The sequence below is a fragment of the Chrysochloris asiatica genome, unplaced genomic scaffold, assembly GCF_000296735.1.
Source record: "Chrysochloris asiatica unplaced genomic scaffold, ChrAsi1.0 scaffold00390, whole genome shotgun sequence".
Lineage (NCBI taxonomy): Eukaryota > Metazoa > Chordata > Mammalia > Afrosoricida > Chrysochloridae > Chrysochloris > Chrysochloris asiatica.
The window spans coordinates 1,328,555-1,345,009 of NW_006408908.1; the positions used below are offsets into that span (position 1 = coordinate 1,328,555).

At 39.9% G+C, this 16,455-nt stretch overlaps 1 protein-coding gene across 1 annotated transcript in view; it reads left to right on the top strand.

The window, feature by feature from the left end:
* The window catches only part of CAPSL (calcyphosine-like), a 20,359-nt gene extending 5,117 nt beyond the window's left edge, over window positions 1-15,242 (top strand). The window contains exons 2-4 of the mRNA XM_006876547.1: window positions 2,082-2,259; window positions 2,670-2,879; window positions 15,141-15,242. Of these exons, the coding sequence (XP_006876609.1) occupies window positions 2,082-2,259; window positions 2,670-2,879; window positions 15,141-15,242 (490 nt within the window). The remainder of the gene's footprint in view (window positions 1-2,081; window positions 2,260-2,669; window positions 2,880-15,140) is intronic.
* Window positions 15,243-16,455: the final 1,213 nt, after the last annotated feature.

Below are 16,455 nucleotides of genomic sequence, written 5' to 3' on the forward strand. Positions count from 1 at the left end.
GACTTTGGTGACTCAAACCCACCAGCCGCATCTTGAAAACCCACCAGCTTACTCCTTGGATACCCTAACCAGAGTCCCCATGAGTGAGAACTGACTCAACATCAGTTAACAACAATAACAACATGCTAACCTGTATGCATGTATCTATATTTGTGTGTAACCCTCTGCATCTCTAAAATTAAGCATGTATTGAAACCGATGTCTCTGGTCTCTGACTCTAATGTGTTACCACATGGCTATTTCTACCATCCTATTTTTTCCACTGTGGCACTATAAGATCAGCACTGGACTGCAAACCTACCAGCTGCTCCTTGGAAACCCTAAACAGGGCTGCTATGAGTTAGAAGTGACTTGATGGCATGAAACAACAATCCTTCGCAAAACCTAATCCCACTGCTTTCAAGTTGATTCCCATGCATAGTGACCCTATATGATGGGGTCCTGGCGTGGCTCTGTAGCATAAGACCAAGAGTTCAAATCTACCAACCGCTCTTCAGAAACCCTATGCAGGGTGTCCTTGCTGCAACTCGGAACTGACTCTATGCCACTTAATGACATTTGTCAAACAGGACAGAGTAGAACTGCTCTGTTTCTGAGGCTGTAAGTCTCTACTGAAGCAGTCTGCCTCATCTTTCTCCTGGGGGAGCAGTTGGTGGGTTTGAACTGCCAATGTTTTAGTTAGTAGTCCAATCCTTAACCCACTGCACCACCAGGGATCCTCATCCTCCTCTTGTTATTGTTGTAAAGTGTCATAGAGACATTCCTGACTCATGTTGTTGTTGTTTGTCAGGTGCCATCGAGTCGGAACTGACTCATAGCGACCCCATGCACAGCAGAATGAAACAATGTCTGATCCTGGGCCAACCTCACTACCGCTGCCACACTTGAGTCCATCAATGATGCCACCTGGCTGATCCATCTCGTTGGGGGTCTTCCTCTTTTTCTCTGACCCCCATCTTACCCAGCATGACATCCTTCTCCAGCGACTGTTCCCTCCTGACAACATGTCCAAAGTATGAGAGACGAAGTTTAGCTATCTTGGCCTCCAAGGAGCACTCTGGCTGCACTTCTTCCAAAACAGATTATTGGTTCTTTTGGCAGTCCATGGCTCATAGTGACCCTGCATAGGGGTTCTGAGTAGTGGCTGGTGGGTTTGAACCACCGACCTTTCGCTTAGCAGTCCAGTGCCACACTAGAATTCCTAGATCTTACAGTGCCACACTAGAACTCCTCCTCTTGCTTATTAGTAAATTCTCCCTCCACTAGTGAGAACCCTGATCTCTACCTTCCCCATCCACTTGTTTGATTGTTTAATTCCAGCGTACCTGCAGAGCAGTATCAGAATTGCTCATCTGTACCCACATGGGAGCCAACTTGATCAACTAGAGTGCAGGCTATATGTGAGCTCCTTTTGTGTTCAATTTGACAGATTCTACTCATTGTCGCTATGGGTCGGAACCGACTCGACGGCACTTAACAACAACAACAACAACAACTCATTGTCATAGTAACTTCATCTTTTTCTTTCCCCAACTCCCTTTACTGAGGTCATTTCATACATTTAGTTACAGTTAAACTTTCTGGTTACAATCTATGTCCCTTCCTGATATTCCCTGCCCTTTCATGGTTTTTGCAAATGTATGCTTTTGTGCTGCATAGCCTACGGGCTTTGGCAAACATAGAATGTCGTGTTTCTATCATACCAGCATCATAAGAGGAGTTTCACACACCTAAAATCCCCTGTACTTCACCTTTTCAGCCCACTCTTCCCTCTCTTTGATAACTACTGATCTTTTTACTGTTTGTGTAATTTTGGACTATTCAGAAAGTCATGATATTGGTGTTATATAGTGTGTGTATATGTGTGTGTGTGTGTTTAAGGGCTATTTCTCTTTATGAGAGGCTTAGAAGAGACACTTTATTTTGGAAAGAGAGAGTGGAGCAGAATCTAAGATTTCTGTATTTTAATTTGAAAGACTTTGAGAGTTGTTTTCTTCTTTAACGCTTTATGCTTACACCTTGTTTTTGGTGTCTCTCTTGCTCTCATTTTTGGTGTGTGTGTTTCTGTGTATTTTCTTCAGAGTGTTTCGGATCATGGATGATAATAATAACCGAACCCTGGATTTCAAAGAATTTGTAAAAGGGTTAAACGATTATGCTGTGGTCATGGAAAAGAAAGAGGCAGAAGAGCTTTTCAGGAGATTTGATAAAGATGGAAACGGAACCATAGATTTCAATGAATTTCTTCTTACTTTGAGGGTAAGTAGCCATCTGAATCAGTGTAGTGCTGAGTTTTGCTTTCATGTGGTTTAGTTTGGCTATTTTGAAGTTATGTTTTCAGAAGCTATTAATACATTTTGGAAGAGGTGGGTGAGAAACCTAAGAACAGGTTTAGGGACTTTCTGGAGTAATCATAATGCCTTTTGTTTGATAGCATGCAAGCAATTTCACAGTCCTGAAGGGCCTAAGCTATCTCATCACATATGAGTTCTAGTGTGGTGCTGTAGGATAAGCACTGGATTGCTAACCACAAGGTCAGAATTCAAACCCACAAGCCACTCCTTGGAACCCCTGTGCAGGGCCACTATGAGTCAAAACCAACTCAATGGCATTTAATAAGAACACCTTGCTTGTGCACGTTGGTGTATATGTTTTTTTTCTCTCTCTAGCCTCCTATGTCCAGGGCCCGAAAAGAGATAATTATGCAAGCTTTTAGAAAGTTAGACAGGACTGGAGATGGTGTTATAACTATTGAAGATCTTCGTGAGTTATATAATGCAAAACACCACCCAAAGTACCAAAATGGAGAGTGGTCGGAGGAACAAGTATTCAGGAAATTTCTGGATAACTTTGACTCACCTTATGACAAGGATGGATTGGTAAGTGAAATAATTTCAGTGCAATTCTTCTATACAACTTTAAGTTGTACATGGGAAATTGGTCTAAAACCCTAAAATCTCAATACATTTATACCATATTTGCTGTAAACACAAGAGAAATAAAATATTCTTGTAGGGACCGTCTAGAGGCTTGAGAACTAAAGTATAAAGCACATGCACATATACTAATAGACACAAATAGTAGTGCAGTATCTATATAGAACTAATTTCTTGTCATCTGCAGAATGGTATTTTGATTAAACATTCCAGTTTATGGTCACTGTATTTACCACTCTGAGTTAACCACATTCCAGTGAGCTAGACTATAACATCACCACAAGGTTTTTTGTTTTGCTTTTTAACTTGTGACTTGAGTGAAGGTTACAGAGAAGATCATTCATTTTATATTCATCAAACCCTACCCTTGGTTTCATATCAATGATTGGCATCCCTTCCATGTAACATCCATCATCCCACTTCCTTCTAGTGGTTCCCATTTTCACTCCACCCTCCTTTCCATCCCTTCTCAGATTTGTCCACAGGTAAATGTTGCTGTTTTGATCCTGAATAACTGAGCATTCTATGGTGAGTGAACCTGACTAATGTTGTTGTCCCCTTCATATACCTATTTCTGCCTGGCTGAAATTGAACCATGAGGGTGAGTTCCGTTCCAGAACTGAATGAGGCTACGGGGCCATAGGCTTTGGTTTCTCCAGTGTGTTTCTGATCAGTAAGCCCAGTGTTTTCTTTTAAATAATTTTGAGTTTTGTTCCACATTTTCTGCCACTATACTTGGGAACTTCTAATGTGATTCCTTTCAGAGCAGTTGGTAGTAGAAACTAGGTACCATCTAGTTCTTGTGGTCTGACTTGTGGTGACTGATGTTCACCTGCTCCATTGGTCCATTGGACTAGTTAACTCCAAGTATCTTCAGTTTTCATCACTCTTCTTTCTTCCTCACATGGAGAAATCAATAGCTACACCTTAGATGGCCACTCATGAATGTTTAAGATCCCAGATGCTACTCACAAAAGTAGCATGTAGAACGTTGTCTTTGTGGATTACATTGTGTTAATTGACCACCACAGGTTTGTCAGTGTGTTCTACTGTGGTGATTTGTGTTGCTGTGATGCTGGAACCTATGTCAATGACATTTCAGATACTAGCAGGGTCATACATGGTGGATAGGTTTCAGCAGAGTGACGACGGGTTTCAGATTAAGATAGACAAGGAAGAAAGACCTTATGATCTACTTCCAAAAATTAGTCAGTGAGACTCCTGTGGACCATTATAAAATATTGTTCACTATAGTGCAGGAAGAAGGAGCTCTGGTTATGAATCAGGCTGCGAACCTTAAGGTCAGCGGTTCAAAACTACCAGCCACTACGCGGGAGAAAGATGAGGCTTTCTACTCCTGTAAAGATTTACACCCTCGGAAACCCTGTACAGGGTCACTATGGGTCGAAACCGACTCGACGGCACTTAACGACAACAACAACATAGTGCGGGAAGATGAGCATTCTAGATTGGAAGACACTCAAAACACACAGTGGCTGCAATAATGGATTCAAGTATTCCAACCATCATGCAAATAGAGCAGGACGTGGTGACATTTTCTTCTGTTGCTTATGGGGGTCTCCATGGGTTGGAGTTGACTTGATGGCAGCTAGCAACAGAATATAATAAAATATATTTGATTTCAAAATGAAGCTGCAATTCAATTTTGTTGAAAATGATTCACAAGGCATCTTAGGATGTCAGAGTGCTGCTCTACCCTTTCTGTGGACATCACTTGTCATTACACTTTGCTGTGCAGAAATACCCCTGAATGGAGACTTTCAGCCAAGGGAATGCTTGGGATTAAATTGCATTTTTAAACTACAATGAATTTAAAAACAAAAGCAACAGCCTCCATTATCAACTGGTATCTCCAAGTTGCAGATGCATGGTTTAGTGGGATAAGAAATTCTTATGAGATAAAAAAACAATCTTATGATGAAGTAGAAACTCAGTGAAAATGAGAAACCTCAATGTGATCGATTGACACAATGGCTGAAACAAAAGGCCTCAAATATACCAAAGATCATGAGCATGGTGCTGGGCTGGACAGTGTTTTGCTCCATTTTATGTATAAGGTTGCTGTGAGTCAGAGTCAGCTGGATGGCAAATAACAACAACTTTGTCTAGGCTAAGATGAAAATGGAATTTTTCCTTTATCAACAGCCATAACTGGACGTTGGGACTCAGAATCAGTTCTGCACCCAGGTGTCCTGAAGCTGTGTTGATGGGGAAGGGGCTTCTTTCCTTGACCGCAGGCAACAGCTGCCAAATCCTGGAGTGAGTTCCCTTCGAATCCCTCGGTCACACAGTGGATTGTTTGCACAGCATACAGGGAGAAGATGTGGGAGTAGTGGAGAAAGGACCCCAGTCTTTCCCCTCCTGAAGGAAAACTTCCCCAGCTTTTTCTATTAAAAACTTCATCATGAATTCTGTTAGCAAGGGGGGAAGAAATCTTCAGGCAGAACACCTTCTATTAACTTCTTTCTGACATTTCTTTATCCAGAGACAGAGATACTCTGCGTTTTAGAATGAAGGCATCGGACAGGTAGAGAAACATGGGTTTAGATGTCTCAGTACTTCAGGACAGTTTTTTGATGTCTGAGTTGTCAGTGGAACAACACTCAACGGCCATTTCCCCAAATTAACCCAACTAGGCCTTGGATCACAGGGTGCCTTTGCCTCCTATGTTGCAGGTGGTTCCTCCTTCTTGCCAGGGGAAACCTCAGCTGCCCTTTTCTCTAACCCCAGACACAGCAACCAGTTGTTGAGTAGGCAGCTGATTTAAAGTCCCCACTCCCACGCCTTTGACGTTTATCTTAACAAGCCAAGTTAAACTCTCAAGTACTCATAAAGGTTATTAGGATTTTTAGCAGTTACAGCATTTTATGTCACCTGAATATCATAGACTCCATATTAAAACCCATAGATCCCTGGGGGGTACAAATGGCTGTGCTCTGCTACTCACTCAAAGATTGGTGGTTTGAACATGCCCAGTGACATTGTGGAACAGACTTGAGATCTGCTTCCCTTAAAGCTTGCTGCCAAGAAAACTGTTTGGAACAGTTCTCTGTAACACATGAGTTGCCATGAGGTGGGATTAACGCAACGGCAGCAAGTTTGTTTGTTTTTATACTAATACCTAGGAGCGACGGCACTTAACAACAACAACAACAACCTAGGAGCCCTGGTGGTGCGGTGGTGAAGTGCTCAACTTCCAACCAAAAGGTTGGACATTTTTTTACCTCCCCAGCTGCTGCATGGGAGAAATATGTGACAGTCTGTTTCTGTGTTGTTGTTAAGTGCTGTCGAGTTGGTTCCGACCCACAGAGACCCTGTGTTGAGTTTCTGAGGAGCAGCTGGTGAACTTGAACCACCGACCTTGCAGTTCAAACCGACTTTGCAGTCCAGCACATTAACCCGCAGCACCACACCAGCACTCCCTGTTAAGATTGGTGGTGGTGTTCTGAGGAGTCAGTTCTGACTCACATTGACCCTGTATAGGGTTTCTGAGGCTATACATCTCTGCGGAAGCAGAAAGCCTCATCTTTCTCCTGCGGAATGGCTGCTAGTTTCAAACTGCCGACCTTAAGGTGAACAGTCCTACTCATAACCACTACGCTACCACAGCTCCTCCCTTGTTAAGATTACAGTCTTCCCTGTTAAGAAACCCTATGGGGAGAGTTTTATACCCTCCTATAGGGTTGCTATAAGTCAGAATTGACTCAACAACACTGGTTTATCTCATTTTGCTTTATATTAATACTCAATTCTGATAGTGCATGACCAGGGTACATGCTTTACAACTGCAGGCTGTTGAGTTGTCCTGCAGAACCACAAGATGGGATTTCTGTTGGCGGAGCCCAAGGATTGATAGTTTAGATAAGTGTACCATATAACTTTTCTACAGTCTCATATTTGAGATCCATAGCTCTAAAAGATTCAGAACTACCTGTTTTAATTACAGAATACAATATGCTCATGAGTGACATTTAGCATAATAATGGAGTGTGTGACATTTATTGAGCACTTATAATTTACTGGGCATTGTGGTAAATCTTTTATGGGGATTATCTCATTTAATAGACATGATGAAAACGTTTCTGAGAAGTGCTGTGTGATTGTGACCTTTATACATTAAGTTGGTTTTTAAATGTACTAGGAACTGCTGATGTAAAGAAATTCTTTTATAAAATGAACAATAGTTGTAATTTTATCTTTTCACGAATAATTGAGTTATTTTGTACTTTAAGGTTTCTTGTGGTGAACCACAGCTACACTTGAAACACCAGTAAGCTCATTTGTGATTAAAAAAAATGTTGTTGATAATAAATAAGACAGAATTCAGAATAATGAAAGCAACTTAGCACAATCCCGAGACTGACATGACTTTCAAATGTGTGAGATTTTGGTGATGTAGGCTCAGCTTTCAATACTCATGAAGGTTTTTAGAATTGGCAGCAGTCATAGAATGAGATGTCATAGATCTTCTACTGATGCCCCACCTTTGCTTTCATAATAGCCTGGGCACTGGAAGTCCTTTTAATGAAGTTCTGAAAGCAGCTCTAAGTGTTAAAAAAACAAACTTCTTATATTCCTTGTATCCCTGAGCCTAAATGGGTGAGGCTTGTTTTTTAATACCCAGGTTTAGAATTTTCCATGTGTGCAGTCAGCCCCCAGCTTACAAATTCTGTTTTTAAGTCTGTCCTTAAATTGAATTTTTATATAAGTCAATACAGTTAGGTATAGTTCATATCCACAGCCATTCAAGTGTTTTATGCATAAAAACATTAAAGAAATATTTTGGGACATGCTAAAACATCTTTAACATAGCAATGTAATATTAATGAGAACAATGTTTTGATGCATGTTAAAAAGTAGGGTCCATTTGTTCATATGAACCATTGCATGTACCTGGAATTTTAAAAATAATAGAATTTGGGGGGTTCTGGAGCCCTGGTGTGGTACTCTAGGGTAAGCACTGGTTTGCTAACTGAAAGATCAGGGTTCAAGCCCACCAGCCACTCTTTGGAAACACTACATAGTCAGAACCAACTTGACAGCACTTAACAAGAACAACAACATGGGGCTTTATTCATAACTACAGGTCGATGTCTGTTACAGTGCTGGACAATGATCCCCTCAGCCTGCAAGACACTCAAAGTACTACTGGGGAAGAGTCATCTCTTCAAAGTCATCTACCTTAATGAAATGGACCTTCCTTTGCTGATGTGGCACTACTCAAAATGAGAATAAACAGCTGCAACTACCCATTAATGATGTTGTTAGGTGTCATCGAGTCGATTCTGACTCATAGCAACCCTTTGCACAACAGAATGAAACACAGCCTGATCCTGGGCCAACCTCACAATCACTGCTACGCTTGAGTCCATTGCTGGTGCCACTGTGTCAATCCATCTTGTTGGAGGTCTTCCTCTTTTATGCTAGCCTTCCATTTTGTGCATTGTTGTTGTTAAGTGCTGTGGAGTCAATTTTGACTCTTAGCAACCCTGTATAGGGTTTCCGAGGAGCAGCTGATGAGCTTGAACCACCAACCTTGTGGCTCAAGCTGATCTTGCAATCCAGAGCATTAACACAAAGACTCCATTTTGTACTTTAGCAATGTACAAAGTATGAAATCTATGAAAATTAGAAGTTGTCAAAAATGAAACTGAATGCATAAAGATTGATATCGTAGGCATGGGTGAGCTGAAATGACTAGTTTTGACCATTTAGAATAAGACAATCATATGTTCTACTATATTGATGGTGGTGGTGCTTATGTGCTGTGGAGTTGGAACCAACTCATAGCGACCCTGTACAGGGTTTCCGAGGCTGTAAATCTTTACAGGAGCAGAAAGCCTCATCTTTTTCCTGCAGAATAGCTGGTAGTTTCAAACTGCTGACCTTAAGGTTTGCAGCTCGATTCATAACCACTATGGTACCAGAGCTCCTTTCTACTATATTTAGACGTTCATATCTTCATCTTTGGCATTAGTGGTTTTTTTATGTAAATTTGAGTAAAAGTCATCATATATCTACTATATTGGGAATATATTCCTAATATAGCTACTATATTAGGAATGACAAATTCAAGACAAATTCACATTCATCATCGAAAGAACACTTTAAGAGGTATCTTGAAGTACAATGATGTCAGTGATTGGATAATATCCATATATACCTATAAAGAAGACCAATGATGACTATTACTCAAATTTACATAAAAAACCCACTGATGCCAAAGATAAAGATATGAAGGTATTTATCAACTTCTGCTGTCTGAAGTTGATCAGCTATGCAATCAAGATACACTGCTAATTACTGGTGATTGAAATGCAAAAGTTGGAAACAAAGAGAAAGAAAATAGTGTTGCTGATAGAATGACACTGGAAATCATATAATAGAATTTTTCAAGACCAACAACTTTTCATTGCAAATACCGCTTTTTTTTTTCCAACTAAATGATGCCAGTACACATGGAGCTCACTGGATGGAATAATACACAGGAATCAAATTGACCACATCTGTGGAAAAGATGATGAGAAGCTCTATATCATCAGTCAGAACAATTCTATGGCAACATGTGAAACAAACTCTAAATTGTTCATATACAAGGGCAAGTTGAAACTGAAGAAAATTAAAACAAGTCCATGAGAGCCGAAGTGTGAACTTGAATGTATCCCACATGAATTTAGAGACCATCTCAAGAATAGATTTGTCTCACTAAACAGTAATGACACAAGACCGGAAGAGCTGTGGCAAATGACATCAAGATTATCATACACGATGAAAGTAAAAGGTTATTAAAAAGAAAGGAAAGAGCAAAATGTATGGCAGAAGAGAGTCTGAAACTTGTTCTTAAACATTGAAGAGCTAAAATGAAAGGAAGAAATGATATTGTAAGAGAGCTGAATATAAGATTTCAAAGGGCAGCTTGAGAAGACAAAGTAAAATATTATAATGAACTGTTCAAAAACCTTGAGTTAAAAAAGCAAAAAGGAAAAATATGCTCAGCATTTCTCAAGCTGAAAGAATGGAAGAAAAATTCAAACTGTAGATTAAAGTAGAGTCTATGGGCAAAATATTAAATGATGCAAGAAGAATCCAAGAAGATGGGAGGAGTGCATAGAGTCACAGCCATCTGGGCAGCTGACTGGAAGAGATCCATAACTGGGCTCATTCCAAAGAGAGGTGACCCAACAGAATGCAGAAATGACCAAGATAGCATTGATATTTAATCATTTGAATTTCAGAACACTTAATTGTGCTCATTTCTATGAGAGATGATCTGTACATAGACTTTCACTTGTACAGGCAGCCATTTGAGCAGGAAAATATGATACCATGTGGTTTAAAATAAAGAAATGGTTGCGTCAGAGTTGTATCCTTTCATTATATTTATTCAATCTGTAAGACGAGCAAATAAACTGAGAAACTGGATTATATGAAGAAGAATGTGGCATCTGGATTGGAGGGAGACTCATTAACAACATGCAGTATGCATGTGACCCAACCTAGAAGCACTTAATGATGAAGATCGAAGACTACAGCCTTCAGTATAGATTACACCTCAACATAAAGAAAACAAAAATCTTCACAACTGGGCCAATAAACAACATGATAAATGAAGAAAAGATTGTAGTTGTCAAGGATTTCATTTAATTTGGATGTACCACCAATGTCAGTGGAAGAAGCAGTCAGAATATTAAAAGAGGCATTGCATTGGACAAAACAGCTGCAAAAGATCTTTTTTAGTGTTAAAAAGCAAATATGTCATTTTAAAGACTAAAGTATATTTAATCCATATGTATGTGAAAGCTGGATATAAATAAAGAAGACTGAAGAAGATTTGATGCATTTGATTTATGGTGTTGGTGAGGAATAATGAATATAACATTGATTTCCAGAAGAACAAACAAATCTGTCTTAGAAAAAAGTATAACCAGAATGTTCCTTAGAAGCAAGATGGGGAGACTTCATCTCATATACTTTGGACACATCATCAGGAGGGACCAGTCCTTGGAAAAGAACATCTTGTTTGGTAAAGTAGAGGGTCCGTGAAACAGAGGAAGACCCTTGAGATGGATTGACACACACTGCAACAGCATGCTGAAATAAAGCAATAATTGCAAGCATGATGTAGGATCCGACAGTGCTTTGTTCTGTTATACATAGGACCACTATGAGTCAGAACCAATGTGATGACACAAACGGACTGTTCTTCTGGTACTTTTAACATATATTGTTGTTGTTAAGTGCTGTCAAGCTGGTTCCCACCCATAGTGACTCTGTAAGAGTTTCCAAAGAGCAGCTGGTGAGCTTCAACATCTGACCTTGTGGTTCAAATTGACTTTGCAGTTCAGCACATTAGCCCACAGTGCCACACTTGCATATATTACGCTGTCATAAAAAAAGCTCAACAAACACAAAACATTTATTGGTATTTGAGGGGATGTCCATCTTACCTGCCTTCATTCATTTCATATGTTGTTGTTAGGTACTGTGGAATCTCTTTGAACTTGCAGATTTGTTTCTTCTTCTCCAACACTATAATTCAAATAAATTGATTCTTCTACAGTATTGTCCAACTTTCACATGCATATGAGACTACTGAAAGTACCATGACTTGGGTCAGGTGCACCTTAGTCCTCAAAATGACATCTTTTCTCTTTAACACTTTAAAAAAGGTCATTTGCAGCATATTTATCTAAGGACATATCCAAGCAAAGTATTGAAGCCGAAGTCTGGGTTCTTCTTGTTACTTATAGTAAAATGCAAGCGGAAAGAGGTAAATAGAGAAAAGAACTGTTAAGTAAAGAAGAACCAGTCACTAGGTAATTTGGGAATTTCTCAGCCTATAGATTACAAATGATGCTAAATTGGGAAGATTCACTATAAGGAAAACACTCTGGAAATAGGTAAAAGGGTGTGGCTGGATAACAAATTACCCATGTAATTTATGGATCCACCCAACCATCTCAGCAGAAGCCAAGAATAGAGAGACAAGTTATCTAAGAAAGGCTGGTTGGAAGACTGATCTTTTTTAATGGTGTGATCCTTATGACATTCAAGGGAGACCCACAAGGTGTTTGAGATTGTTTAATCAGCAGAAACTCCCGGTGTGAACTGAAAGTTTTGGGACAAAATAAAAAAGAGTTGTTGGACTTGTCAACTTCTATGGGCAGGAAGCAGTCTCAGTGCTACCCTTCCAGAAGATCATCGGACAATATCATGGAGATCCCACGCAAGTAAAATTTTTCTAAAGGTAATTAAAAAAATGGCTGCAACCATACGTTCACAGAGAACTTCCAAAGGTTCAACCCGGATTCAGAAGAGGACATGGAATGAGGGATATCATTACTAATATCAGATGGATCTTGACTGAAAGCAGAGAATACCAGAAGATGTTTATTTGTGCTTTATTGACTACACAAAGACTTTTGATTGTGTGTATCATAACAAGCTATGGACAACATTGTGAATTATGAGTAATCTGGAACACTTAATTGTGCTCATGAGGAAACTATAAGTTGACCAAGAGGTTTGAACAGAACAGGGGACCACTGAATGGTTTAAAATTAGGAAAGGTGTGCTCCAAGGTTGTATTCTATCACCATACTTATTCAATCTGTATGCTGAGCAAATAATCCTAGAAGCTGGGTCATATGAAGCAAAACACGGCATTAACAACCTACAATATGCAGATGATACAATCTTGCTTGCTGAAAACAAAGAGGACTTAAAATACTGATGAAAATCAAAGACCACAACCTTCTAGATGGGTTGCACCACAATGCAAAGAAAAAAAAAGACAAAAAACACCTCATCACTGGGCCAATAAACACCATCCATATAAATGGAGAAAAGATCGAAGTTGTCAAAGACCTCATTTGCTTGGATCAACCATCAACACTCATGAACACAGCAGTCAAGAAATCAAATAGCATATTGCATTAGACAAATCTGCTGCACAAGACCTCTTTAAAGTGTTGAAGAGCAAAGATGTCAGTTTGAGGACTAGGGTTTGCCTGACCCAAGCCATGGTATTTTCAATAACCTCATATGCATATGAAAGTTGGACAGTGAATAAGGAAGACCGTAGAAGAATTGATGCATTTGAGTTATGGTGTTGGAGGAGAATATTGAAAGTATCATGGGCTGACAAAAGAACAAACAGAATTGTGTTGGAAGAAATACAACCAGAGTGCTCCCTGCAGGTCAGGTTGCCAGACTTTGTCTCTCATACTTCGGATATATTGTCAGAAAGGACTAGTCCCTGGAGAGGGATATCATGTTTGGTAAAGTGGCTCAGAGAAAAAGAGGAAGACCTCTTGTGAGATGGATTGGCACAGTGGTGACAGTGATGGGCTCAGATGTAGCAATGATTGTGAGGTTGGTCCAGAACTGGGCAATGTTTTGTTCTGTTGTGCATAGGGTTGCTATGAGTCGATACCAACTCAATGGCACCTAAGAACAACAACAAACTCTTCCACAAGAATTACTCAGAGGCTGGAGGTGTCCCACATGTACAGTGTGGCAGAGCTGCAGGTGCAGAGGACAAACCTGAACGTCCAGATGCAGAGCTGTGAGTCACAGAGGATTATCACCAGATACTTTTCCCCACTGGATTTTTAAGTCATTTGAGATCAGTGATTTCTTTATTCCTTCCATTCGATCTCATTTGGAATGGGAATGTCTACAATTATTAGCTTATGCCTGTTCCATTGTTGTAGTTTGGAAGCAGATGATTAGTTTCCTCATTTCACAAGTCCACAGATGGAGAACAATCTTCCCTGGGATAGACATACCCAGAATCTCACCATACCTTACTTCTAATGACTTGAAAGTTTTGTTTTGTTTTTTTTTACTATGAATCTTTCACAACAAAAATGTAGACTGTGGTAAGCATAAAGAATGTCTTCCAAAAGATATATGTACTTTCTAACCCCTTGGATTTGTGAATATATCAACATTGTAAAAGAGAAGTACCTTAGATGGTAAAATATATGATTAAGTTAAGTATCTTGAGAAAAGTGCTTACTCTGGATCATGTAGGTGGGCCCAATACAATACACCATTACATGTATCCTTATAAGAGAGAGACAGAGGGAGCTTAGAGCATGACACATATGGATGGGAAGGTGACATGGATACTGAGGTAGAATTTGGAGTGATGTGATCTCAAACCAAAGAATGCCCAAAGCCCCCCAAAATCTGGAATAAACAAGGAACAGATGTTCCTGTAGAACCTCCAGTAGGTGCATGACCCTGCTGAAGCTAGATCTTGAACTTCCGATCATTAGAAATGAGAGAGAATAAATTTCTGTTCTTTTACACTCCCAAGGTTGAGGTAAGTTTTTACAATAGTCCCAGGAAATGAATACCCACATTTTGGGCAAAATTTACTGCTCAAGTTAGTCATCAGTATCAATGCAGAGAGGTCATTGAATCCTCCACACAACTTTTTCCCCTCCACCAACCAATCCTGTTGGAAGATCTGAGTGAATTTGACTGGATGGTATCACCTAAACTTTTAAGAACTAAGATTAATGACTGGAAATGTCTTTTTCTCTGAAAAGACAAAGCAATTTCCTAACAAGGATAGAACATTATTTAATATTCCAAAGAGACATTGGTGTAGAATGGAGAAAGAATCCAGGGTGTAGTGGGGAGGTATGAAGTACGGGTACCTTCTTCACTCACTCTGTTCCTTGAATGAGTTATTTGGACCTTAAAAGACATGCCGCAGAGGCGTGTTGAACTAGAAATCTGTTTTTTACCCTCAGGATAGAACTCCAGTTTTTCAAAGATAAAACATCTGTTTTCTTGACACAAAGACATGAAATGTAGTTTCTGACATTAACTAGAGTGGATAAACAGGCTTTCTTATTCGGAGTTTCAGCAGCCCTTATCCAAACAGATGGGCTCCTGCTATAAAAGGAAATCAAGCATCAGAGTCTCATTTGCCATATAGGTTGGTTGAGTAATTTTCCAGATTTTCTTCCTCTCTGCTCCTTTACTTCTTACCTTTACTCTCAATTTCCCATTTTCTCTTGTTTAGGTTGATTCCTCAGCTGTGATCACTAAAAAAAGGCTCCAGGACTTAAATGTCTCTTCTATTTGCAGGTATTGGAGACGAGACGGGCCTCTACTAAAGCAGTGAGAAAGTTTTCTTTCTTGTGTCTAACTTTTTCGCTGCAGGTGACCCCCGAGGAGTTTATGAACTACTATGCAGGAGTGAGCGCTTCCATAGACACCGACGTGTATTTCATCGTCATGATGAGAACTGCCTGGAAGCTCTGAATGTATGACCTGGGGCACTAGGGTCTTGGGTACAATCACGTGGCTCCAAATGATTAAACATCAGCTGAAAAACAGGATCATCTTTGATTTGTGTTCAGTCCAATGTGCCTTCCATGTCAAAACGCATTGCATTTTCTATAGAGAAAAAGGCAGAAATAAAGAGACTAACTAGTTAACTTTGACTTTAAGTTAGCTCTAAAATAGAAATTCTCTAAAAAAAAAAATCTGTAAAGCTTCTACTACTATGACTGAAGCCTCCAGATGTCTAACACACATCAGGTTTCTTTCTTGGCCGCTGATAAAAGTTTGCATATTTTCATATGGATTCCGGTGTGGCCCTGTAAAATCAGCACTGGACTGCAAATCACCAGGTTGGCTCTTTAATCCCACCAGCTGCTTCTTGGGCAGTCTATACAGGGCTGCTATGGGTTGAAACTGACTCAAAGGCACTCAGCAACAACAACAACAACAACAACTAGTTTATCCAGGAGTCCTGGCATGGACTGCTAACCACAAGATCAGCTACTCCTTGGAAACCCTATACAAGGTTACTATGAGACAGAAACAACTCGATGACACTTAACAACAAAACCAGTTTAGCTATAGTTTATCTCTACCTCCTAGATGGTCCATTTCTGGGTGAGACAATCTATGTAATTTTATGACTGATTTATCTCAGTTTTTACAACTGAATCTGTTTCTTTTGCCTGATTTGAAATGGCATTGATTAGCCAACTCCCTTCTTCATCAACAGAGGGTTGTTTCCTTGAGGAGTTAGAGTTCTGAATGTTCAAAGTGTCCCTGTGGTTAGAACTTTGAAGCTGTGCTGTGCTCTCAGGTTTTATGTAGAACCTCTTGCCATGTGCTTGCACAGATCCTATTAGCAACCTTCATCTAGTGGAATGTTTCCTTTCCCCCTCTCTGCCTTCAGCCAACTGTATTAAGTCCCCACCAACAACAGGAGGTTGAATTGACATAGACTAAAAACACAGACATACTCCAAAGTAGATTTTCCATCCTGACAACCCTTAACCGAAAGTCACTTCTTGTCAGCACTTTGACTTCATTTTGCTGATGTGTGGGATCTTCCCTTGAAAGACTGGCAGAAGCAAAGGCAGCCCTAGCTTCTGGGAAATTGATGTTGAAACTGCAGCCTTCTCTTTGTGTTTGTGTCTGAGACCAGGGATAAAAGTTCTCTTGTGATGACAGATGC